This window comes from Ictalurus punctatus, chromosome 12 (genome assembly GCF_001660625.3).
Source record: "Ictalurus punctatus breed USDA103 chromosome 12, Coco_2.0, whole genome shotgun sequence".
NCBI classification, from domain to species: domain Eukaryota; kingdom Metazoa; phylum Chordata; class Actinopteri; order Siluriformes; family Ictaluridae; genus Ictalurus; species Ictalurus punctatus.
In genome coordinates, this window is record NC_030427.2 from 19,228,853 (window position 1) to 19,254,714 (window position 25,862).

The 25,862-nt window shown below is 39.8% G+C and overlaps 1 protein-coding gene across 2 annotated transcripts; it reads right to left on the reverse strand.

The window, feature by feature from the left end:
- Positions 1–19: 19 nt before the first annotated feature.
- Positions 20–25,850, reverse strand: ago3b (argonaute RISC catalytic component 3b). 2 transcript variants are annotated; one of them, XM_017481477.3, is made up of 19 exons: positions 25,253–25,850; positions 18,060–18,231; positions 17,668–17,788; positions 16,839–17,047; positions 16,511–16,647; positions 16,193–16,327; positions 13,355–13,442; positions 12,995–13,142; positions 11,519–11,638; positions 11,204–11,326; positions 10,450–10,583; positions 10,110–10,294; positions 7,821–7,980; positions 7,643–7,733; positions 7,138–7,332; positions 6,852–6,986; positions 6,628–6,729; positions 6,085–6,284; positions 20–5,611 (listed from the first exon to the last, which is right to left on the reverse strand). In XM_017481477.3, the coding sequence occupies exons 1-19, from the start codon at positions 25,269–25,271 to the stop codon at positions 5,503–5,505; spliced, it is 2,583 nt and encodes an 860-aa protein (XP_017336966.1). In that variant the 5' UTR covers positions 25,272–25,850; the 3' UTR covers positions 20–5,502. The 2 variants fall into 2 exon arrangements, with proteins under 2 accessions (XP_017336966.1, XP_017336965.1); XM_017481476.3 differs by having other exon boundaries at positions 11,183–11,326.
- Positions 25,851–25,862: the final 12 nt, after the last annotated feature.

Here is a 25,862-nt window from a genome sequence, read left to right on the forward strand (position 1 = left end):
GAGACAAATTCTGCGCGCACACGCACATATATATATATTTAATTAAAATATTAACAATTAAATAGGACAATAAAACAACTAAACTAAACAAAAAGGCTCAATGAAAGCCCAGAATCAGACGGTAAGACCCTCCGAAAGTGTATTTCGAAAACCAGACAGATCCATTATCAGACAAGCGAAAGCATAATGCATTATGTACTGTAACCAAAGCACAAATCAATGATTTTTTTCTTTTATTTTTTCCATGGAATCCCTTCATCATAAGGAAGGAACTGACATGGCATTACAGAGCTTGAGCACTGACCAAAGTTTTAGCGACTCTAGTTTATCTGCTGAAAAATATACAGAATAGATGCTAAATTTATAGATCGCTGATACAGGAATTGTCAGCAGCTCCAAATGAAGACTGAGCAAGATAGTTTGGATTAGAGACTGAAGTCAATTAAACATCATTCAAAACCTCCTTATATAATTGCTGTTTGAAAAGAAAAGAAAAGAAAAGAAAAGAAAAGAAAAAGAGCTAGATCTTGGAGGTCTTCAGTCGCAGCCTGGCTAGTGCAAGCAGTTGTTTATGCCATGCCATGTGCCCCAATCACCAAAAAACACCCTTGTGGAAAGTTTGGTCCTGACATGATCTCAGATATGGATGTGTTCTTGGCAAATAAAATGACAGTTACACATACATTTCTTTAAAAACAAATACACACATTATACAGTATATCATGAATCAGTATATACTCGGCTTCAACGTCGACAAATGCTTGTGCCCTTTGAGCATTTCAAAACTACTCTTTTTTTTTTTGTCCTTTGTTTACTAGTTTAAGATCAGCACCATCAAGAAAGGCACATTCCACAGACAAGTCTCCTTTTATAGCGACTCTTTACCTCTATGTGGAAAATAATAATAATAATAATAATAATAATAATAATAATAATAATAATGTTAGAGTTTAGTTCAAATCATTCATTATAGTGGATAAAACATTACATAAATTCCACAAATCTGCTTTAATCTCCATTTTGTTAGGATGGACCTTTAAAGGGTAGGTTTATAAGTCTGTTCATAGTTAAGTTGAAAAGAAAAAAAAAAAAGAAGAAAAAAAAAAGAGAAGTTATATAAAAGAAAGAATGTCAATAGCCACTTAAAACTACACCAATACCATAGAATGACATGACAAAAAACAACAAGAACAACAGCATTTTAAAGGAGTAAATAAACCTGGAGGTCAACAGTCTATTGCATTTTAACTGATTATTGTTAGACACTCATCGTTTAATATTGATGTTATTTTATATTCTTGTATCTCTCATAGACTTTTGTTAGCAAAAATAAGTGGTGTGCATTACACAGATTCATTCTTTAAATATACAAATATACCTCTGCTCTGAATTAAAAATGCTTTTGAGCCAAGGCATCTATATCTATAGTCCAGCACGGAGAGGAGAGGAGGGGTGGGGCTTATTACATCACAGTTTGTACCCAACCTCTCCACCCTCACATGAAATGCCTCGTTTACCCTAGCAACTATATCCGTGGCAACTTGAGAAGATAAAACGTGTGTACTACAGAATGATGTACCCCAACATGCACAGGATTCATTACATGCCATATTCATCAAACTCATTTTTCAAGTAAAATCAAATCAAATGCTGGTAGTGCCAGAGAAGTACCAGTACGTTCAAACGGAGGGGAGATTTCACAGTGCCACGCACTGAAGTCATCGAAATCAGCCAAATACACGATGTGCTTCCATATTAAGGCAAGATTGGCTGAATAAGCTCTTAATGGTGTTACGGTCTTGTCACATTTCACAAATGTCACAGTTACCTCATGAACCTACAGGTTTCAAGGGATTTGCAAACTTAAAACTGAATTTATACTGAGCAGTCAGCTGTTCAAAGCCCATCTCATCGGTTTTTGGAACTTGGAGACATTTTAACACGTTTAAACATTAAAACTACAATTCCTCTGAGCTCTGACTGAGATGGTTTTTATTTAAGTCCTTAACTAAGAAAACAATGGAAGATTAACTTCTTGTTAAACTATCCGTTACAAGAAAACTGATGATTAAATTTTACAGTAAAATACTTCATGTTTATGAATTATATTCCCAATAAACAATAATAAAACCAACACTTGTACCAGAATGCAACCAATAATCAAACAGCTTTAGGTAACCCATTCTATACATGGTTGGATAATTGTGATGTAAACTTTTTCGATTGATTGTGGACTCATCCAATCTGTTCTTCAGATGTGAACTAAAGGGTTTTGAACATCTGGCTCTTGGATGCAATTTGTTTTGTTGACCATTCAGCAAGCATTTACCAACTAAAGTAACTTGCTAAAACTGTTCTCGATGCAATATCCCAACCTCTATAAGGCTTTCAAGCGACGAACCTGCATCTAAGACTGAGCGTGCGACTTTCAAAACACTCTATGTATGGTGAAAGTGAAAAGAACATGGCAAGCTGTGTAATAATAACAGGGAATGGTGGACAAGGCTTTCCAATTCCCCAAATTACAGCACCGCACTTCTTAGCACCTGGGCGAAGAGCCCCAGTTGAGAATATGGAGTCATTTCAAACAATTAAGTGCAGTAATATTGTCATCATTCCTCGCACACTCTTTGTACCGACACAGATCTGTGTGTAGTATAACAAGGGTTTAGCAGCTACACTGGTTTGCATCTGTATGTGGCTTTGAGGATAAAGACGCAGTGGACAAAGCCAATGCTTAAGGACAAAAGAGGTCAAGTAGTAAACAGCCCTCAACCTGTAAAGGGTCCAGAGAACAACAAAAACAAACAAACAAAAAAATAACATGCAGATGGCGATCATGATCTACTGAGGCACACTGCTTAGATCTGTAAGACCTGCAGATTCAGACCTTGTTCAAAAGTGGCAAATGCTACTTAAAAAAGGCAAAAGCTTACCATCTTCCAAAGCTCAACATTAAATTAAAGAAATAAAAAACTGCCAAGATTAATGTGTTGGTTGTGTCATACTACAGAACCAAAGTGCTTATTTACATCCGCAAGGACATTCGGCCGATTTATGCATGTTCATCAAAAACCGTATGACAGCCAGTAGACACCAGATACACTACATGGAGTGGACGTGAGACCATCTCTCATCTGGGAAGGCTTTCCACTAGATTTTGGGGCGTGGCTGTGGCGATTTGTGTTCATTCACAAATGAACAAGAGCATTAGTGAGGTTGAGGTCAGGTGCTGATGTTGGTATGTGGAGGAGGCTCCAGTTCCTGTTCATCCCAAAGGTGTTCAGTGGGGTTGAGGTCAGGACTCTGTGCAGGACACTCGAGTTCTTCCACCTTCTTCCAACTTTAACACAGCATGTCTTCATGGAGCTCGCTTTGTGCACTGTCATGCGGGAACAGCTTTGGGGCTTCTTAGTTCACAGGGAAATTGCAATGCTAAAGCATACAGAGACGTTCTAGACAATTCCATGCTTCCAACTTTTCAGGGAACAGCATGCAATGAGCTGCATAATGCGATCTGGTGCCTACCAGCTTTGATTGGCGCTGTCAGAATTTTGGCCCCTCCAAAAAAAAATCTTAAAAAGTAGATCAGAAGGGCCTGTAGCTGAATCGCTTTTGGAAAAACCTTTGTGCACAGATCAGCGTGGCAGTATGTGCTTTCGGGAGGAGAGAAAGCAAGAAAGAAACATCATTTGTTTCAAGACTCCAAAATGTTCGGAGAGCAGGGTAGTCTCATCTGGTTACTCATCCCAATCTTAGTTCCTTTGTTCATGTGTTTTCAAAAATAAAGTCATTTCTAAAACACTGCTTTTAAACAACGGCAGTATGAGGGTTTAACAGCATGAAAACCTTCGGATGCTCATTAAAGTGTTTCCAGGCACTTTGTCTCGAATCCCTTTGAATACACAATTATCCCTTTAGCCACAACACACAACATGTTTAACCCCTCCGTAATGTGTATAAAGTAACAACACTATAAGCTATATAGATACTCGCAACCATGTGAATAAAACCACTAGCTTCTCTACAAAGCATCTGAAGTTCATTGGGAAAATGCTGTATTAAGCAACATACTCATTCAGTACCTGGTAAAGACGACCACACACACACACACACACACACACACACACACACACACACAAGAAATTTTCTACTCTTGGGTCAGGTTTAACAGATGTCTACGGTTGTACTTTAGGTAAAACTGCAGTTCTTGGCTAATGTATCACTTTGCTTACATAGGGGAGGAAGAGAGAGAGAGAAAAAAAACCAAGGGACAATCATGAATGGATACAAGGCTGAGATGTTTTCCAGGCAGCACAATGACGCACATGTCCAAGTATAAGGACTGATGACATAGGGTAACTCATTAAAGTTACTTCTGAACCTTGCTTAAGACACACACACACACACACACACACACACACACACACACACAAAAGTGCACAAATGGTGGAAATGGAGACTGAGACAAAAATATCCTGTATCAAGTATTTCAGAGTAAGAGAATTATTAAGCTGCGTTCTGTTGCGATAACTTCTTTACAAGTTGTTGAGCAAAACAGGATACTTTGATGAATATGCGCCAATATAAAATCAGAACATTCTTACTGGTTTCGTTAGTTAGAATAGAGCACAGCGTCCACTGGCAATGACCTAGCATCACTTTACCCATCTTCATCCAAATTTATACAACAGTTAGTTCCGGTCCACTAATTTGATTGGACAAGCGGCATGCTGATATTTAGTATAACAGCACTGGGATATTTCACTCATATGCTATGGACTGTTTATCCAGCTGTGGCTTCATTGGGAACTATTTTTGTTGATGGAGGGGAACAAAAGAAAACACCACCACAAACCCCCACAGCCCCAAAATGTTTGGCCATATTGTGACTGAAATGTCAGTTACTCGATAATAAAGTTTTCTTGTAAAAGCAATATCACACTCGCATGCAATCGTGCTGCTGTACTGAATATCAGTATGATATTCGGTGCGATATTGCTTAATTATAGCATGGTAACGTTATTGCATGATCAGTTGCACGGACCAATCAGTTCTTTAATATCACACCGCCCTATGAAGGTGTTGCACTCTTCCGTTTATGACAGTGAAATTGTTTGACCTTTAGATCTAATATCAATTTCACTAATTTCAGCTTTGATTTTCAATCAAAAATGAAAAAGAACTTCATGTGGTTAAAAAGACAGACAGACAGAGAGAGAAAAACTCGATGCTAATAAATAAGTGTACAAGTGTATGCCATACCTTTGTCGGGACTCACAGATCTACACAAGAAAATTAAAGAAGTAGGCTCTTAGAAAAGCCTGGCTGTTTTTTTGTTTGTTTCTACTCTATTGCATAACAGTGTTAATTCCCACCCCTCCCCTTTGTTGTAGTTGCGTTTGGTTCGTTTTAGCAGCAGAGCGGCCCGGGACTGGGGAGTAGGTTTCAGTGCATGATGTCATATGAGTGACAGGTGAGTGCGGATGAGGAGGAGGAGGGCTAGGCAAAGTACATGGTCCTCAGAGTGTCGTGGTGAATCTGCACAGCTTTGGCCAAAGCTTGGGGGTCACGACCATTACTCTGTCCTGACACATGACTGCCCTCCGCACTGAGAGACACACACACACACACACACACACACACACACACACACACACACACACACACACACACAGAGAGAGAGGGAGAGATAGATATCAACAATAATGTTCATTAAAAATATCAACAGTGAGCATATTATACGTTATAGAATCACATCACTGGCTACCAGCTTTATTTATAACAGGGTTTAACGGGTACTGAAGATAAATAAATGAATAAATACCATTTTTCAGAGATGTGTTTTGTTCTTTCAGGACATATACACTCGCTGGCCACTTTATTAGGAACCCCTGTCTATTCATGCAATTATCCAATCATGCGGCAGAATCATAACACATAAAAACCCCCAGTTCCCTACAGTGTATTTTTCAAATTTGCAGAAAGTTTGAGATCATAGTTTGAGAAACCGCTTTAGCTGCTGTCTTACACTCTGTGCTTCATGAATAAAAGTTTACATCCTAAATGATAAACGCCCCTTACCTGTCATGCTCCTTGTCGACCAGGTGGTAACGAGCACGGAAGGCCACTAGGTGGGCATAGTAGGCAGGCGCTGGGATGGAGACGGAGCGTGTGCAGCGTACATACGTGTGACACAGCTGGTAGGTGAGCAGCTGGAACTCGTCGGCTGTGAAGCAGTTATCATCCCACAGCACATGGTAGTGTGAGGGCCGGCTCGTACCCTTGAGACGCGGAGAACAAAACAGCAGCTTGGAGTTAAGGGTGTGATCCAAAAGACTGCTTGCTACTCATTATGACAATAGGATTTGTTTCACAAAACTAGTGCTGAAACTTCTCTGTGTTTCTGATTTATGGTATGGTTTTGGTCCACAGAGAAACGGGTTACTGCAAAATCAGTACAAACAATTCTTTATCGTCTAATGAAACCCTTGTATGCTGTTGAGAATGGTGTCTTGCAGGATGACAATATATCTTTAATATCTTTTCCTATTCAAAAACTATTTTAGTGACTAATGGTGTCCTGGCACTTTATGAAGAACTTTGATTTTGTGTGTGTGCATGTACCTGTATTCCAGCATGACTGCAGAGGTAAAAGTCAAACTCGTAGGGGTGGGTGATGTCTGTGTCGACTGTGGTGCCGGCAGGAATGTTCCCACTCCGTCCGACCTGAGAAAGCAGGGTACAGGGTAAAGTAAAACGAATGAAGAAAGAATGACAAAACTGCCAGTAATATACCTGGAAACATGAGATATAAGCCCAACAATATTCTGGACAAAGCTTTTCCTCACCCTCTCGTTACGGTCAGCGCAGAAAAGGCGTGTGTGGTGGCGCTTTTGCACAACGATATACGTGATGCCTGGTTGGTACTCTCTCTCCAGACTTATACAGGCTTCCCGAATGGCCAGCAGCTCATAATACAGCACCTAAATAACAGAGTCCATTTAGCATTATGCATTATTATTGAAGTGAGACATGTTAGCATTGTTGTACTGATTATTTATTTATTTTAATGGCACCTTTTGAAGACAATTAAATTCCTGGCTAAAACAACGGGCGCACAATCGGACGTCTGACCTGTCGGAACTGTCCCTCGGACACTCCGTCTCTGTAAAAGATGAGACGTGTGGGTTTGTAGCGTGTGGATTTGTAGAACTGGATGAGCAGCTCTCGGACCATGGAGGCCAGGTCCTGGATGACCTCCTGCCTGGGCCTCTGCACACGCACCGTGGCACAGTAGCGGCTCGGGTGGGCGTCCATGCTGCCCACCACCTACACACACACACACACACACACACACACACACACAGTTATTTATTTACACCGAGTATACATTGAGTATACAAGTTTGCATCTTCCATGTTGTTTTATAACTTGAAATGTCCAATAAGAAACATGAACAGGAAGTAGAAAAGGAAATATAAAAAGTCTGATTAAAAACGCTTTGAAACAGTGACCTGACAGGTCTACATTCCACTGTTTCCATGGCTACATCTGAAGATAAATCAGAAGTGTGTGTGTGTATATATATTGTATGTGTGCGAGAGAGAGAGAAAAGAGAAAAGGGAAGATGTTTTCTCACAGCAGCGATGGAGGGCTTCTTGCCATCTCCTGCAGGTGGATGAGTGACATCAGCACCTAGGAAAATGACTGGCTGCTGGAAGACGGACGGACTAAAACAGAAAAAGAAAATGAGTCGAGTCGTCCAAACCACTGTACACTGGAGTACATGTTACAACGATGTAAATGGTGTTACAGACCGTTGATGAGGAACCAGGATGTTGTTGATGCCACCTAGCTTGACGTTGATCTTGAGGCAGAGGTTGGAGAGCGTCTGTGGTGACGTCTTCACCACGTTCTTCACCTGCACACACTGAGTGGCCATTCCAAGAAGAGTGTCTCCAACACGCTTCACCTCCGCTGCAGAAAACACACACACACACACACACACACACACACACACACACACACACTGATAAACATGCTGGCACATGGTGGATGGTCATGTGGTACGTTTTATAAACATAATTTGTTTACTAAATGACAGTAAACAGATATAAATAACTGTATGAGTGTACTAAACATAAAATTCCTAATTACGAAACAAATAACGACTAAATCTATGAAATCAGTGTATGGGGTGAGTGAGTCATGGCTGCACATGCCATCTTACTGAGAACTTGCATGGAATGTGATTAACAGAATCATAATATGGATGGTCTCCTTATATGGGAGGACACACTGCACTCTTGACACCTAATATTATTAAAGTGTTTATATTAAATAGCAGTTTTGCCTAGGATTTAGTCTATTATGGTAGAAAGGAGGCAGTAAGTCACACGCACGCACACATGCGTACATGCCTCCACTAATAATAGCACCCTTGGTAAATATGAGCAAAGAAGGCTGTGAAAAATTGTCTTTATTGATGAACCTTTTGATCTTTTATTAAAAATTCACAAAAATACTCTGCTCTCATGGATATCAAACAGTTGCAAACACACCACAGGTTTATATGTGTGCACCAATTATTGTCACCCTTTTAGTCAATACTTTGTGCTACCGCTACCCTTTGCCAAGATAACAGCTCTGAGTCTTCTCCTATTAATGCCTGATGAGGCTGAATAATACATGGCGAGGGATCTGAGACCATTCCTCCATACAGAATCTCTCCAGATCCTTCACATTTCGAGGTCCACGCTGATGGACTCTCCTCTTCAGTTCACCCCACAGGTTTTCTATGGGGTTCAAGTTAGGAGACTGGGATGGTCATGGCAGGACCTTGATTTTGTGGTCAGTAAACCATTTTTGTGTTGATTTTGATGATGTTTTGGGTCATTGTCCTGCTGGAAGATCCAACCATGTCCCATTTTAAGCTTTCTGGCAGAGGCAGTCATGTTTTCATTTAATTTCTGTTGATATTTGATAAAGTCCATGATGCCATGTATCCTAACAAAATGTCCAGGTCCTCTGGCAGAAAAACAGCCCCATAACATTAAAGAGCCAACACCATATTTAACTGTGGGCATGAGGGACTATTCCGTATGGCTACCTCTCTGTGTGTGCCAAAACCACATCTGGTCTTATTACCAAATATTTTTGGTTCTATTTTGGTTTCAGCTGACCATAGAACCCGATCCCATTTGAAATTCCAGTAGTGTCTGGCAAACTGAAGATGCTTGAGTTTGTTTTTGGATGAGAGTAAAGGCTTTTTTCTTCAAACAACTTTTTTCTTCCAAACAACTTGTGGTGATGTAGGTGACTTCAGATTGTAGTTTTGGAAACTTTCTGACCCCAAAACTTAACTAACTTCTGCACTTCTCCAGCTGTGATCCTAGGAGATTTTTTGGCTACTCGAACCATCATCTTCACAGTGTGTTGAGACAATATAGACACACGTCCAATTCCAGGTTGATTCATAACATTTCCAGTTGACTGGAACTTCTTAATTATTACCCTGATGGTGGAAATGGGTATTATCAATGCTTCCCATTTTGTGAAGCTCAACAACCTTTTGCCGCACATCACAGCTATATTCATTGGTCTAACCCATTGTTATGAATGACTAAGGGAATGACTGAGGGAATGTGTTACCTCATAGTTGGTCGAATAATTTCCTGTTCCAACTCACCCAGGTGTGCTAAAAATTTTGTAAAACATCAACGGGAATATATTTTTCTCATATCAATTCATAGGGGTGCCAATGATTGTTGCATAACTACATTTAAGATTTTTTTTGATAAACCTGTGTTGTGTTTGCAATTCTTTGATATCTGAGAGCAGACAGATCAAAAAGGTAAACAATAAAGACAATTTTTCACAGCCTTCTTTGCTCATATTTAGCAAGGGTGCCAATATTATTGGAAGGTACTGTATATATTGCTCCTTACACAACTGGTCATGAAATCTCATTTCTCAATTACATGTGCAGTTATTTACAACAAGTTAATTTATCTTTAACAAGCACCAGTTTTTTTACTACATCATTCGGATAATGGTGTAATCTGTGATAAAGGGGAAGACAGCAGGAGTTTATAGCAGGTCTTTACCATAAACAGGCGTTTTTCCAGGCAGGATAACGATGATGAGCTGCAGGCCAGCATAAGTGTTTTTTAAGTGTCTGAACATAGGCTCTACACTGTCTGCTCCCTGAGCGTACTTGCAGAAGCACGGCTGGCCCTGAATAGGCATCCCGGCATCTTTTGAAATCTTACGCAGCTGATCGGTAAAGCTTCTGAACCAGAAACAGGGAGACAAAAATAAATAAATAAATAAATTAAAGGCAGCCATCAATCATCAACCTATCATAAAAACAGAAAGTATAATTGAGCAAAGAGATGAAGGAAAGGCAGTACAAAGAGAAAACGAGATGGAGGAGAGAAGCCATACTTGAGGATTTCCTCTCGGCACTGTCTCTGGGTGGCAAAGCAGGCGATGGCCCAGATTTTAATTTCTACACCAGTGTGGAACTGCTTCCCTCTCATATCCCATACACCATGGCTTGGAGTGGCCACAGTGCGATTCTAAACAAACACACAGACACACACACACACACACACACACACGGATCACCTCCTGAGCAAACACTCACTATCACGACAGATGCTCGAGAGTTTTATTAAGGATTCACTGCATAAGATTTCATAATATGCTTATTAGTGTTCAACATAAAGCTGCATGCAGGCAGATATACAGGTACTGACTGGCATAATGAGAAAATAGGAGGTACGGCACATGAAATATTGATATACTGAGTACACAAATTATAATTAAAATGCAAGTTTTATGACCAGGATTGTTGATTTATAGATGTCGATTATTCATGTTTAAACATTTATTTGATTTTTGTCAATTGTATTCCGCACTAAAATCATGCAGCTTACAGGAGAAATAGAGAAATTATGCATTTGCAGAAAAAAAAAAAACAGACAGTAATCAAGTCAGTAATAAAGTAGACATAAGTTTTCATTTTATCACTCTACAACTACCCTACACAAAGCTGGACAAACTGCAACTAAATCCAGTGTAATCCAAAAGAGCAACCCACTTAAAACCCCCACACTGACACACACACACACACACACACACATACAAACTGCATGATTGAAAGGAGAGGAGATACCAGGAAGTGTTCAGAGCTCACCCTGCCGCCGTACTGCAGCATGGGGGCAGGCAATACGCGGCCGGTCACCTCGGCCATCTCATCCCTCACGCGGAACTGGAACTCCTGAACAAATGGGTCAGCCTCATAGTTTGCACTGCGCACCTGTGATAGAGAGAGAGAGAGAGAGAGAGAGAGAGAGAGAGTGATAAGCAACAAGTCTTTGTGCTCTGGATGACCTAGTTCAATTTCATGTTTTTTTTAATGTGTGTATTTAAAAAATAAAACATAAAAAGACACAGAAGGGAGAGCGTTTGAGCATAGTGCTAGATCACTAGCGTGTGATGTGCTACTCACCAGTCGGCTGATCTCCTCCTGCCTGTCCGGTGCTGATCGAGCTGTGGCTTTAATCATGGTGGAAGTTTGGTTATCTGTCAGTTTCTTAATGCAGCGCTGCCCAGCTACGATATTACACACCTGGATTAAAACAGCTGGTTAAAGTTTATCATCACTCTGATATGATGAGAAGAACATTAGGAGACTAAAAACACAAGAATGTTAAACATGTACAGGATCAAAGGCATCTGATGAGCAGAACAATATTATGGTGCTGTTTAGAGTGCTTGTGAATTAGTTACAACAGATAAATTAGGTAATTCTCCCCAACTTTATAGACTAGATGTAAACTCTAATATTTATTTATATATTACAGAGTGTGTACATGTTGCTATGATATTGCTGGTGGTTGCTGTGCTAACCCAGCTGGTTGCTAAGTGGCTGCTATGCTATCCTACTTGGTTGCAAGGGTGTCGATAGTTGGTTGCTATGCTATCCAAGTTGGTTGGTAGGGTGTAGCTAGATGGTTGCTATTCTATCCCAGTTGGTTGAAAGGGTGTTGCTGGGTGGCTGCTGTGCCATCCTACTTGGTTGCAAGGTGGTAGCTATGCTATTCTAGTTGTTGGCTAGGGTGTTGCGATGTAGCTGCTATGGTATTACAAGTGGCTGCCTGGGGTGTTGCTAGGATATTCCGATTAGTTGCTTGGGTGTTGCGAGGTGGTTGCTATGATATTCCAAGTGGTTGCTAGGGTTTGCTTGATTCTCCATCTACTAAATAATGATCATGTTTGATGTCTGTAGCTCCTATGGTTTGGTCTGCACACCTTCTGACTAAAAATAAATGCACCCCAAATGCTTCCCTATGGAGAAATGACCCTCTTCAATTCGTTGCATCGCAGTAACCGTAATTCCTTTCTTTCCCAATAGCATAAGCACCCCATTCCCGTACAGGATCTGTGCTTGTGCTGAATTGTGTGTTGCTATGTCAGAAGAAATGCTACAAATTTCTTGACAGAGTAATAAATAGAACAAGAAGAAGAAGAGGATTATGGAGAACAGTATGTTGGCTCTATGCAGCCAACATAATAGTGTTCAATAGTGTGATAATATTGCCCCAAGACCATTAAGGAAGACTTATCCCTACCATGAAGCTGCACACGCAATCACACATGCTATCTTCTGTCTTTAAAACATTTGCAAAAAGACCACTTGCATGCACTTCTGCAAAAAAATGTAATAATAAATAATAATAATAATTAAAAAAACTTTAAAAAAACTTTTCTAATTAATTATGGAGTCTATAAAGAGCACATGGCTGATTTGTCCAACTCATTCCTTCAACACGATAACACAATGATCATGATGTGAAGGCTCAAGCAAAAGAAACATGTACATCTATCTCATGAGGATGTTCGACTCGGTACAACAGTCTCCAACTGCAGTGTGATCCACATTAACTATTAAAGTATTAAACAGTGAAAGGAGAGTGGTGCTCACCTCTAGGGGCAGATATGTGTGTTTCTGCTCCTGGCCCACCTGCAGGCAGGGCAAGTGGGGATATTTGAGCTGCAGGTTGTATTTCTCACGGAAGTACTGCGCCACTGTTCTCTCCACAGTCTGTCCGTTCTCCAGTTGCAGCGGAAACCTGACGGAAACAAATACCTTAGACGTTATAAGGGTAATAACTTGGAATTGGTAAGAACTTATTTTGGAGCCCTAATTGATTTAAAGTTATTCTGATTTTTAACATGCTGAAAAAAGCTGCAAATAAACAAACAAAACAAAAAACGCTGTAAAATGGCTAACCGTAGTTGAGCGCATTTAAAGCTGCCACTCCTCAGGGCTCCATTTACTCACGTTTGGTGGCTGGCAGGCCGGCGGGTGACATTACACACCCTGTACTTTCGCCTCATGGTGCCGCAGTGTGTTACCTCCACCTTCAGACCTGAGCAAAAGGAGTACAGATTCAAATTAAGATCTGATATCCTGCACAATCCAAAACTACAGCATCTTCAGAGCTTCAGATTTGACATGCTTTTTTGGGTAGTTGATGGAACTGCATGCACACAAGGAAACACGAACTGAAAAATGAGTAGCTGTTGAATTAACTTAGGTAGCCACCGAGGTAGCCACATAGACTTCTTATTTTCATATCTTAATTATAGAGTCTATAAAGTGTGGTGTGTTGTGGAAAAAGGTATTTTAAATTGAAATGATTTGTGCTCATTTATCTAAAAGTCCTTAATAAACAAAAGTATCTAAATCTAACAGAGCAATTTCAATTTTAAAAAATTAAAGCTGAAAGCAGCATTTTCGGGAGCCAAGCACCCAGACTCGGTGAGCCACACATTCACAGATGCACTACAATTTTTGCATAAGCAATCAGGAAAGCAGAGTCATAACTATAGGTAAATAGATTCAAGAATGATTTGTAAACTTCCTGTATGGTGGCTTCGCCATCAGGTTTGTTGGCACTTTATGCCCCAGGAAGTTACAGGAAAAAAGAACTGTGAATTTAGCACAAATTCTTCAAATGATATATAAAAAAAATAAAAAAAAGTTGTTCCAGTTCTTAACCACAAGGAGGAGCAGTCACGAAACATCTAGGGCAGTGGTTTTCAAAGTGGGGGCCGCCATGGGGCGCCCGGGGGCCTCAACAATTTGGTGTGAAAAAAAAAAAAATCACTCTCAGACAACCACACACACACACAATAAATTCCTAATGTAATGTAATGTAAAGATGTAAGATGTAATTATTAATAAAAAGGGGGATATATTCAGAAGTCTTTATTTTTAATGTGTTTTAAAGACATCATCAAAAGCGGGGCCTCGGTCAAATGCTAAGGCCATTTGGGGGGCCTTGCCCTGGAAAAGTTTGGGAACCCCTGATCTAGGGTACACTCAAATATGGTCCTGAAGATTCATATCAAGTTTCATGATGCTGCTTAGATGCATTGCTGAGATACACACTCACCTCCTGTTTTTTTGCAAGCGAGTAACAGGAGAACAGTCTTGAATATTAATATTTCTTTGATAACTTTTTTCAGATAGGTCTCGAGATGCAAGTCAAATTTGGTGATGATTGGACAAAATTTGGAGGAAGAATAGCAAAATTTTGAAAATCACAAAATTTGTTGGATAGCCTCAGGTCATGGTTCTGAAGGTGTGTACCAAGTTTTGTGTCCTTGCACAAAGTCGTTGCTGAGATATACCTCACTTCCTGTGTGATGGCTTCACTGTCAGATTCATTGGTCCATTACGTGCAAACTGGAGTATTCAAAATTCTTTTGATAAATTTTGTGAGGATTACTCTGAAGATGACGTGCCAAATTTGGTGATGAGTGGACAAAAAGTGAGCCATTCACAAAATTTGTAGGAGGAGAAAGGTGTGTTGAGGAATCTAAGCATAGTCTAGCTTTTAAATTTTAGACATACGGTTCAAAAGTTATGACCATAATCGTATTTCCAAATAAAGCCCAAATTAGATCCTATAGTGGCACTAAAGCATTGGCAGCACTTGGCCTAAATTTGGTCAGAATGATCCTTAGACCCTCCCCAATCAGTGTAGTAATCGATTTCACAACTTTTTACCAGACGGTTGTTTATATGGGCTGCTACAGACATCCAACCCTGAAGAACAAGTAGAATAACAGTAGGGTGCCTACACACCTTTGGTGCTTGGACCCTAAAAAGAAGGAACCACTTGGGCTTACCACACGGCAACAAAATAAGATTTCTCAGAACACTCATAACAACTACTTTGAAAACATATATGGCCAAAATTCAGTATAATACAGGTCTAAAATATAAGGCTCACTTTTGAACTTCAATATACACTTTTCAATATATGTGGCATCACACAGAGACAGGTGCCAAGTAAGTAATGTCTTACGAATGGCAAAAGTACCAAATAAAATACAAATCAATGTGTTTCCACCAACTAGAGTTTACAAATGTTTTTAAAAGAGTCCAAAAAGACAATGTACTCAGAACACCAGGTACAGTGCCCTCCACTAATATTGGCACCCTTGGTAAATATGAGCAAAGACACTTATGGTCTGAGATCCCTTGTCATGTATTCTCCAACCTCATCAGGAATTATAGGAGAATACTCAGAGCTGTTATCTTGTCAAAGGGAAGTATTCACTAAAAGGGTGCCAATAATTTTTACACACCAATTGTTTGATATCCATGAGAGCAGAATATTTTTGTGATTTTTTTTTAAACAAAAGATCAAAAGGTTAAACAATAAAGACAATCTATCACATACTTCTTTGCTCATATTTACCAAGGGTGCCAATATTAGTGGAGGGCACTGCACATATAATCAGAGGAGGAATGTAACAAATTCTTCACCTTTATAGTGCTACATTGTGAGACAGAAAGAAGCAAATGTGTTGTGTGAAGAGGAATGTCTTCACTGGAGAAGTGAAAGATGTAAGAGATGAGCAGATTGCTGAGAAATTAGGCAGAAAACCTGCAGATAGAGTACTGGCCAGGGACCTAAGGGTTCGAGCATGGAGATTCTCAGACAAACAAGCAGGAGCGTGAACCTGAAGGTTCATATGGGAAGAGATATCTAACCAGCGTAGCTGATCGCATGTTTTTTTCTTTATTTCTAGCAGTCAAATTTTCACATTCAAAACCTCAGCCTAGTCATAACAGTGCATGAAATCAGTAGACCAAGACACACACCTTTGATTTCTTTGGTGAATTTTACCCTGTGCGAGTCTGTCAAAGGGCGTGGCTGCTCATCAATGTTATGGATGTCCAGAACCTCACACATAAACTGGATCACCGGCTGGGCTTTGTAGAACGCCGTAGCAGACACTATAGCCAGGATAAACAAACGAATGAGTTCCACTTCAACATGGCACACGCTCTAATATCATAACAATGAAATATGGCAGTCAGTTTCATTCTCGTCACATTGCACACATATGCGATATACTTAGGTTGGATTTAGCATTTGCGTATACATGAACCCAAATTCTTTAGGAATGCTGCACCAACCGTCTATGTTCAGCATCATCTTCCACATAGCCGGCCTCACTGATTGGTGGAAGCCAAACCACACCTCCCTGCCCCCACCCAGTGGATGATCATAACCTTCAGGAGAAGAGAAGAAGGACCGGCCTACTGGTGTGTACCTAAAGGAAAAAACAAAACAAAAACACACACACAAATTTGGGCACACATTTACTAGTAGCCTTTATACAAATTCAAGCCAGAATTTATACAAATCCAGTTTACTTTAAAACAAAAGAGCAGTAGGATATAAGCATTTCGTTTTTAGAAGTAAATCTTCCATAATTTGAGCTGCCCAAGACACGAGGTTTACCTCATGGAGGGCAGGTGGCGCAGCACCACGTCTACAGCGTGCACAGGGTTGGTGCTGATTGGCTTGTCCAACTCCAGAGGCTCGGGAATACTCCGCCCAGTCAGCACCTCATGCAGCATGTGCCAGCTGACCAGCGACACAAACTTGATCGAGACTTTAAAGGGCCGATCCTTACCTCCTTCTCCAGGCAAGGTCACATCTAGGTCTACCTGCACAAACCGAAAAATTAAAGTGCTGATGAGAGTAGATTTTGAATTCCGATAATGAATAATACACTGTGTATTATTGTACACATTGTACTAGAAGGGTGAATTATTACTTAGTCATTATGACTGTCATTTCCGAGGATCTTGCGTCTGGTTTGTATCTTGATAAGATTCTAACCACATGCATTTACACTGGAAATGTACCTCTGGTTGGCCAAGCTGAAATCCGGTAGCTGTAATGTGTGACTATGCAAATCAGCTCATTACACACGAACTTCCAGTGCGATTCCTTGTTTTTAGTTGTTGTACGATTAGGATGGTAACAGCATCAAATAATAGTGATGTCATTTTTAATCTCATTTGAAATGCACAGAGCATGTACATCGTTTGTTTTTGTTTTTTTGTTTGTCAAATGTGGCTCAGAGAGACGGATGCATTTACACTTCCAGGAGCAGACCTCCGCGATCAGATTTATATCTGTTATGCATGTGTATTGGGTGAATTTACAGTTCTTCGAAAATACCACGTGTAAAATGAGTCTCAGAATTTTACACCCCATTGCATTAATATGTTAATGTGTCAGGTTTTGCATGCATGTGTGTGTGTGTGTGTGTGTGTCTTACTCCTCCTGTGGCAACTGGTAGCGGCTGTGCTGTGTACAGGCTCTTCTTGCCGTCATAGACCGGCTTTCTATCTCCAAAGATGGTCACTTTAAAATGCTGCACCATGGAGTCCACAACCTCCCTAGAGGTCATCAAAAGAGACAAAATAAACATTGCTCATGGTCACTTTAGGCATTAGGGCTAAGAACAGGGTCTGTTTGGAAAACTATCTAGCGCATGTCTTTATAATCAATTTTGAACTGTGACGCAGCCCTAAATCAAACGATCTACTCTTTAGAGCTCCTTTCATGTGTCAGTTTTCAAAGATATGAGAAGTGAGAGTATGCACACTTTGGCAAAAAGTCAGTACACCGATATGAGTGGTGTTCCGTTACAGGATGATTTACACTCACCTGTTGACACGGCGTGGACATCTCTCTGGCTTGATGTCCACGTCATACAGGTAGACATCCATCTTTGGGATGTCCACCTGAAAACAGTTGGCCAGCAGCTTGATGGGCTTGCCCATGGTGCCATAGCCAGGTCTGCGCGGTACGGAGAACAGGGGCGCAGCCCCAACGGCTCCTGTGCACACACAGACACTTACACTTACACCACAGTTAAGAGCTAAACAATCCAAACGTGTTTGTTTCTGGAAACTATAATGAGCCTTATTAAAATATCCCTCCAAAACCTTAGCATATTGGGTTAAAGTCAGTGTGTTATTAGGTATCATTCTGTTATCTGGTACTTAAAGACAGATATGAATGTGAAATGACTTAAGAATTTGCTCTTGTTTTACCAATAAACGTGTTGTGTTCATTATGAAAACAAGTCATGGTGTAAGGATGCTTTGCCCAACTTTAAAGTCCCTATGAAATCAAAATGGAGGTTTTGTGGGTTTTAGTATGAATATGTTAGCCTTAAGGTTACCTATAAGCTAGTGTGCTTTAAAACAATGACAAAACTCACATTTATATACAGTATATAGATATGTGCAGTCAGAATTTACCATCTCTCTCTACCACCAATACAGATCAATACAACAATTCTGATGCACTTTGGTTTCTCATCAGATTTTCTGTCTAATCAGATGCTCTCTAGAATCTGAAGTATCCCGGCCACAGCATTATAAAATCCCATGGTACTAACTGTCAAGTGTCTGATGCCAGTTGCACTGCTGTTTAAATGAAACTTAGTCACATCTTGTGCATGGTTTTAGACCAATAAGTCAACATGTGGGTTTCATTTGTGCGTCTCAATTGTCATGCATCTTGCCATGATGTTCAGCGCTAACAGGGTATTGTTTCCATTACTGTTCTGTTCTGCAATTTGACTTCCCTTATTAATAGGTGAACATCGAGCCTGAGATATAACTCCATTTCTATAAATGGCTTCTGAGGCGCTGAAACAAACAAGTTTATGATCATTATCCTCGTCTAACAAAGTTCCATCATGTTTGGAACCTGAAAAATAAATAAATAAATAAATAAAATCACCTTTCCCACAGTTATGGAATAGCCTTCCAATTAGTGTTCGGGACTCAGACACAGTCTCGGTGTTTAAGTCCAGGCTGAAAACAAATTTGTTTACTCAAGCTTACCATGAATAGAATTTATTTTACGTAAAGTACACAGTCTTATCAATCACGGGATAGTAAGCATACCTAATAATCTCTCCCCCTCTTTACCTCCCTCTCCCCTTCTGTTGAGCCACACATGACTTTATGGAGATTCCACTGAACCTGACCCTTTCTGCACTCCGGACCTGCCTGATCCATCCTGTTGCCCTACCTCTGGATGGAACTCTCATCAACTGGGGCCTACAGCCTGGAGATGGTGCTGAGGATGGTACCACTTGATGTACCAGGGAAATGGTTTTGGACCTCAATTCCACATGGACTTTCTTGCTGTGGTTGCTGGGACTATGGTGGCCTTGAGACTGCAATTACCACATGCAGTTTTGCACTCGCGTCTCTTTTAGTGAACAGTGGACTAGTTTAACAAACAGATTTCATGTTAATACCATAATGAACTTTCTTTAATACTTTCACACTATCCGTTGCTACCCAGATGAGGATGGGTTCCCTTCTGAGTCTGGTTCCTCTCAAGGTTTCTTCCTCATTTCATCTTAGGGAGTTTTCTACCTCGCCACCGGCTTGCCCAATAGGGATGCATTGACGCACTTAAAATCTGTATCCTGTGTTTATGTTTCTGTAAAGCTGCTTTGGAGACAATGTCTATTGTGTACAAATAAAATTGAATTGAATTTGGTATTTCATCCTCATGTCAGATGTAAAAGATACTATTTGAAGCCGTCCTGTTTTTTCTCTTAACGGGCCTCATTTATCAAACTGTATATGAATGGATTTATTCATAAATCATTTGTAGGAGCCTTTACACAAACCATTTGATATTCAGAAATATTCTGTAAATTCAAGAAAAAAAAAACAAACAAACAAAAAACATTCGTATCCTACTTGTGCTCCTGAGCGTGCGTACGTTCACACATAAGAAGACTTCAGATCAAATCATCTGCACATTTTTATATATATATTATATATTATATATATATATATATATCATTTTTATATATATATTATATATTATATATATATATATCTGTCTGTGCAGAGCCATAAACCATAAACTACTGCCTCACCAGACAGAAGCTTTAGCACTCACTTATTATTAATATTATGTATTATTACATATTTGTATTGCCATAGAACCGAGTCAGAATTACCACCATTTCTTCTTTTACTCTCATAGTTCATCTCATGCTCACAGCTGTCTGTGTGCTTTACCTTTTATGGCTTTTTGTGGGTGTCACCATATGTAAATGAGCTGTGTTGGGAACACACTTTACAGCTGCACTTTATGGCTGTTAAACATGAACACGTGGATGAGGAAAATCAGCCTTTCTGAAACTTTTGTAAATCTGACAAAACTTTTGAGCGGTTTGGCTTACGCAAACATTTACACACAATTTTACTAAAAGACTGTTTAATTGCCTGTAGTAATCAGGAGCTGCAACTAACAAATATTTTATTAATCGATTAAGCTGTTGATTATTTCTTCGATTAGTTGGGTTCAAATGCCAATTTTTATTTTACAAACATTGTGCAAATTGAAGGCTATGAAAAAGGTATTAAATGTATCGATGTGGGTTATGCTATACATTGTGCAAAGGATTTTTAAAAATATTAACATTATATTTTGGAACCCCCCCAAAAAAACCCAAACTGATTGTGCACAAGCTTTAAAGCAGAAGTTAAAAATACTATATTAAAAATGTTTAAAAAAAAAAAGAAAAACAAAAGCACAAACTAAGTGTTAACTGGTAAGAGGCTGAATATTCTTCAGTAACGCACACATTCACTCATCTGAACACAGTAACATGTTACTTTATTCTGTAAATGTATGACACTTCTTACATTGATAAACAATTACATGTTATGACCCCATCACAGTTACTGCTCTCAAAAACACAATTACTTTAGTTTCTAAATCTAGCATCAAACAACATATTTGATCAAAATGAATATTTCAGCCAGTCATTGCACTTCCTTTCTACTGCATGATGTTTGATTGGCGCATATGCGTGGACTCGCGCTCGTTCAGTGAAGTGTAATGGAGACTCGCTCGCTGTCAGGACGAGACTTTATGTAAAACAAATACTGGTGTGAATTTCTAACATTTACAGATAAGGATATAAATGTAATTTCTGCACTGAAGAAAACATGTCTGGAACACATTAAACAGCACACGCATCCGTCGCAGCATCTGATACGACAAGCCACGTTAATACACTTACCAGTTTGTTTAAAGCACTTAATAGAAGACACTCGTGTTTTGGACGACCTGGATCATGCACATTTCCCACAACAGCTCACACTGTGACCTCCGCTGTTTTCCAGATGTGTTTTTTCATAGAAATGCGCTTTTCACCATTGTGAAGTGACGTCACTGACAGGGGTTATCCACAGTTACATCACAGACCCGACTAATAAATAATTAAATTCGTTGTCGATTATTTTAATTATCGATTAGTTGTTGCAGCCCTATTACAGTATACGTCAGCTTTGTGCTGGACTTTATTTTACAGGGAGTTTCCCCCCCAGTGTTTCCACATACCTGCTTGTTCGCGCTAATTAATCTGCCTAGTAGAAACTTTTCTACCATTAACCAAATTGACACCTACTTGTCCGCTGAGTAACTATGAGTAAAAAACAAATAGCCTGGACACAAAATATGCTTGTTGTGATTTGTCCACCCCTGCTTCTGCTTTGATTAGAAGCGCGTGAATTACACCGATAAATTTATTCATGTTTAACCAGATCATTACTCCACATCTATGATATTGGTTTCATTATGTGTGCGAACAGTTTCGTTTTTCCGAACCAAGCCCAGCTCTGCTCTTTAAATTCTTCATGCACCAGCATTTGCATTCCACGTGACCATGCAAATGAAGTGCTTATGAGCTGTGAGACTGAGGTCATGAGGCCTACGTAGATGTTTAAAACTGAAAGGGGATTTGTCAGGGTGTTTGCGCAACACAGTAAGATAATCACATGTTAATCCCTTATATGTCTCTGCCTAAGCTTGGTTAAAAGTTGGTTAAATCTGGTAATTGCAAAAATGCTGCAAAAAAGTTTGATATGAATGACCAGATAGCATTGGTGTAAAAGTATTCAAAACAGAGCATGGGTATAGAAAGAGTATTGCTGAGGAAACCATTCATCAGCATCAATAATATGAAAGCACGGGTGAATTTTTCAAAAGAACACAAGGAGAAAGACAGCAGCTTATGGAGAACCGTCTTATTTCCTGGTGAATCAAAATGGGACTTGGATGGATCTGATGGTACAGTGTTTATGTGGAGAAAGCCAGGAGAAAAATTCAGACCAAACTACACTAAGAGTACTATAAAGCACACAGGGAAATGGGGCTGTTTTTCCTACAGTAGTGTTGGTGAGCTTGTGTGAATTGACAGCATTTTCAATGCAAACTTGCAGAAATCTATGAAGAAAGTATTCAAGCGATTTTACAGCAGGATAATGATCTGAAGAATACCGGCCATCTTTTAAAAGAATACGTCCAGAACCCTGAACTAAGCCCTACAGAGCATCAGTGGGACGCAGTGGAGGAGAAATTGTTGATTGTCGATGTTCTAAAGTGGATGAACTGAACATTTTGTTGGTTGAAACATGGAGGAAACGTCCACTACAACTGTTACAGAAACTAGTTGATTCCATGCCCACATGTTGTCAAGAAGTTCTGCCCAACAAAGGACAGCAAACTAAACACAAAAACACTATATTGTATGCTACATGTATGTGTGTAATTTATACACACACACACACACACACATACATACATACATACATACATACATACACACACACAGAGAAAGAGAGATGAATTATATATAAAATGACATTTTTTAATCACACCAGTCCCATGATCTATATCCTTCCATGAGTTGAAACCTCTGACTTGAGGAATGGTGAAGGATCAGAATAAATCCAGCACATGCCGTGAGTGTAATCTCTCAGTGAGGGTGGTGTACGGGAGATATGCAGAAAATGTGTTGATGGTGGAAGGCAACTGAAAGGAACTCCAGTTCCCAGGGAGATGTTGCCATACCAACCAAACCCATGTGGCACCCCTCCCACCCACCCCCTCCTCTCCATGGCAACGGAGTCTATACCAACAAGCCATAACAGCAAAACAGGTGCTTCAATATATAGTCACGAGTACACCTGCATGGACAAGACACCATATCATTCCCACAGTACACCATCAGAACACAGCTCAGCCCAGCGTTCAATCATTTGCCTGCACATACCACATATTTCATCCCAAAATGATTGCTACCCTGCATGAATAATGAGCAATATTTCAAACTTTTGAGACGCATGGTTCTGATCGTGTCTAATGATCTTTCTGTATTTCTTTTGAGTTTGTGCCTGAGCTAACAGAAGATTCAGCACTTGCTTATTATTATTATTATTATTATTATTATTATTATTATTATTATTATTATTATTATTATTTTGATGGACAATTAATACCCTCATTGTTCGTTTCATGCTCCCAGCTGTCTGTCCACTTCACCTTTTATGGACTTTTCTGGGCGTCACTAACTGCAAATGAGCTGCGTCAGGAATGCACATTGCACTTTAATACCTCACTAAAAGATTGACAAATGAGGCCTGATGAATGTAATGTTTGTGTACAATTAATAAGACTGTGATTCAGATCACAGGTGTATATTAATGCGCTCGTTCTAACATAACACAATATCGTTTCTATAGCAACAGCTTGTTCACAGAGACGTGCACGATAGATGCTCCATGTGATCCAAGACTAATAACAAACATGTTATTTAGCAAAAAAATTAAAAAACAAACTTTAAATCATTGATATGGTGAAGTTTTCTGTAAGGAGATATTTATTTAACATTTACAGAAGGAGTCTCCAGTGTTAGTGCTTTGGAACGGTAAGTAAATGAGTAAATAAACAACACACACAAATAGGAGACATTTTAAACAGTTTAAAAACAATAACAAGAGGGAGATTAAGAAAAAAAAAAAGATGCTGATGATGTAAACATTAAATGTAACTACAAACGGTTAAAAAGCACAACATGTGATGCATTAAAAAATTGCAGCTAATACTTGACAAGTCGCTGTGGTATAAGAGGAATAAAACACTTCAAATTCCCATAATGCAACGGGACTGGTGCGGGCGAGCTCAGGAAAAAAAATTGGCAGAAGACAGCGTGTTGGCTGTTTTTAAGTATCAAATAGAACTTGTTTAACAATACCCAAATAAATTGTTACCTTGTTGAAGGTTTAAACAAGAAAATGGTCATCACAGCGTTTGAAATCTTTTTGTGATCTCCATCATGCCTTAGCCGGCCAAACTAACAGCAATGAATTTACCTCAGATTGTTAACCCCGCCCACTTCACATTTTTAATTAAATTACTAATGATCAGTTAACTTTCTTGATGTGCATTTTGCCCTTAGAGCAGTTGCTTTAATCTGGTTGTCCCTTTAAAATTTGTGTTTATGATGGCATTGAAGGTCACATGACAATGAAACATGGTGGATGTAGTATGTCCGGGATTGTATTCATACTACACACACATACTGATTAATACGTACTGCATTGAATGCAGTACTTTCTGTCACAGTAGGCGATTTGGGACACAGCCCAGGTCTGCTTCCTTCTGGAGTGGCCGCACTTGACCACCTGCACGCGCAACACTAGCAAGCGTGACCTCAGCGACTAGATGACATCAGGGGAGTATGCTACTAGAACCAGAAGAGCTTACTTTGGCCTACAATAGATCTTGTAAATGTAAAATGACTGACAGGATGACGATCCGAACATAAACAAGCCTTCCGGACCGGAGGCAGGTTTTCCAAACGGGTTTTCTCGCCACTTGATACATTTAGGTTGAAACCATTGCTTAAACCATTATTTTTAAATATCAATTCTACATATTTTCCTGATTATTTGTGCAAGTAAGACATAAAAAAATATAACTATTGCACCTTTAAGTGGATGACTTCGGGAATGAGAAGAACCGCGTACCTGTAGTGCCGATTTCCATTCATGAGGTCTGTGCCCGGTTTCTACCGGCTTCTGGAGGTTTAGGGGACTGCGGTTAGGTTTGTTCTTCCAGATTTAGGCCAGGTTAACTTCTTCTTCTTCTTCTTCTTCTTCCTTCTCTCTCTCTCTCTCTCTCTCTCTCTCTCTCTCTCTCTCTCTCTCTCTCTCTCTCTCTCTCTCTCTCTCTCTCGCTCGCTCGCTCTCTGGTTGAGGGTCAGCTTGGCCTCGGGTTCATGCGGTTCAGCAGCACTGTGTCCTCCTGCCAGTCGATCCACACTAACCTTTCGGGTTTTTCTCGGCGCTGGAACTAATTGCTCCCAGATGACAAGTCAGACGAATCCTCCTAAAACTCTCCCCAGTGTCGGTTTCTTTCCTTTTTTCTGCTACTAGCTACCAGCACCACCGCTGCGGTGAAATGCACCGGTCGTTTCCGACAGCTAAAATAATAAATATGTGTCTATGTCTAAAAACTTCAAATTATTGGACCAAAATTTTTTTTCTACCGACCGGGTTCTCACTCCGAGTCCCTTAAGTCCTGTTACCGGTTTACCATCTCACTACGGACAGTTGGACCCAAACGGAAATACCAACC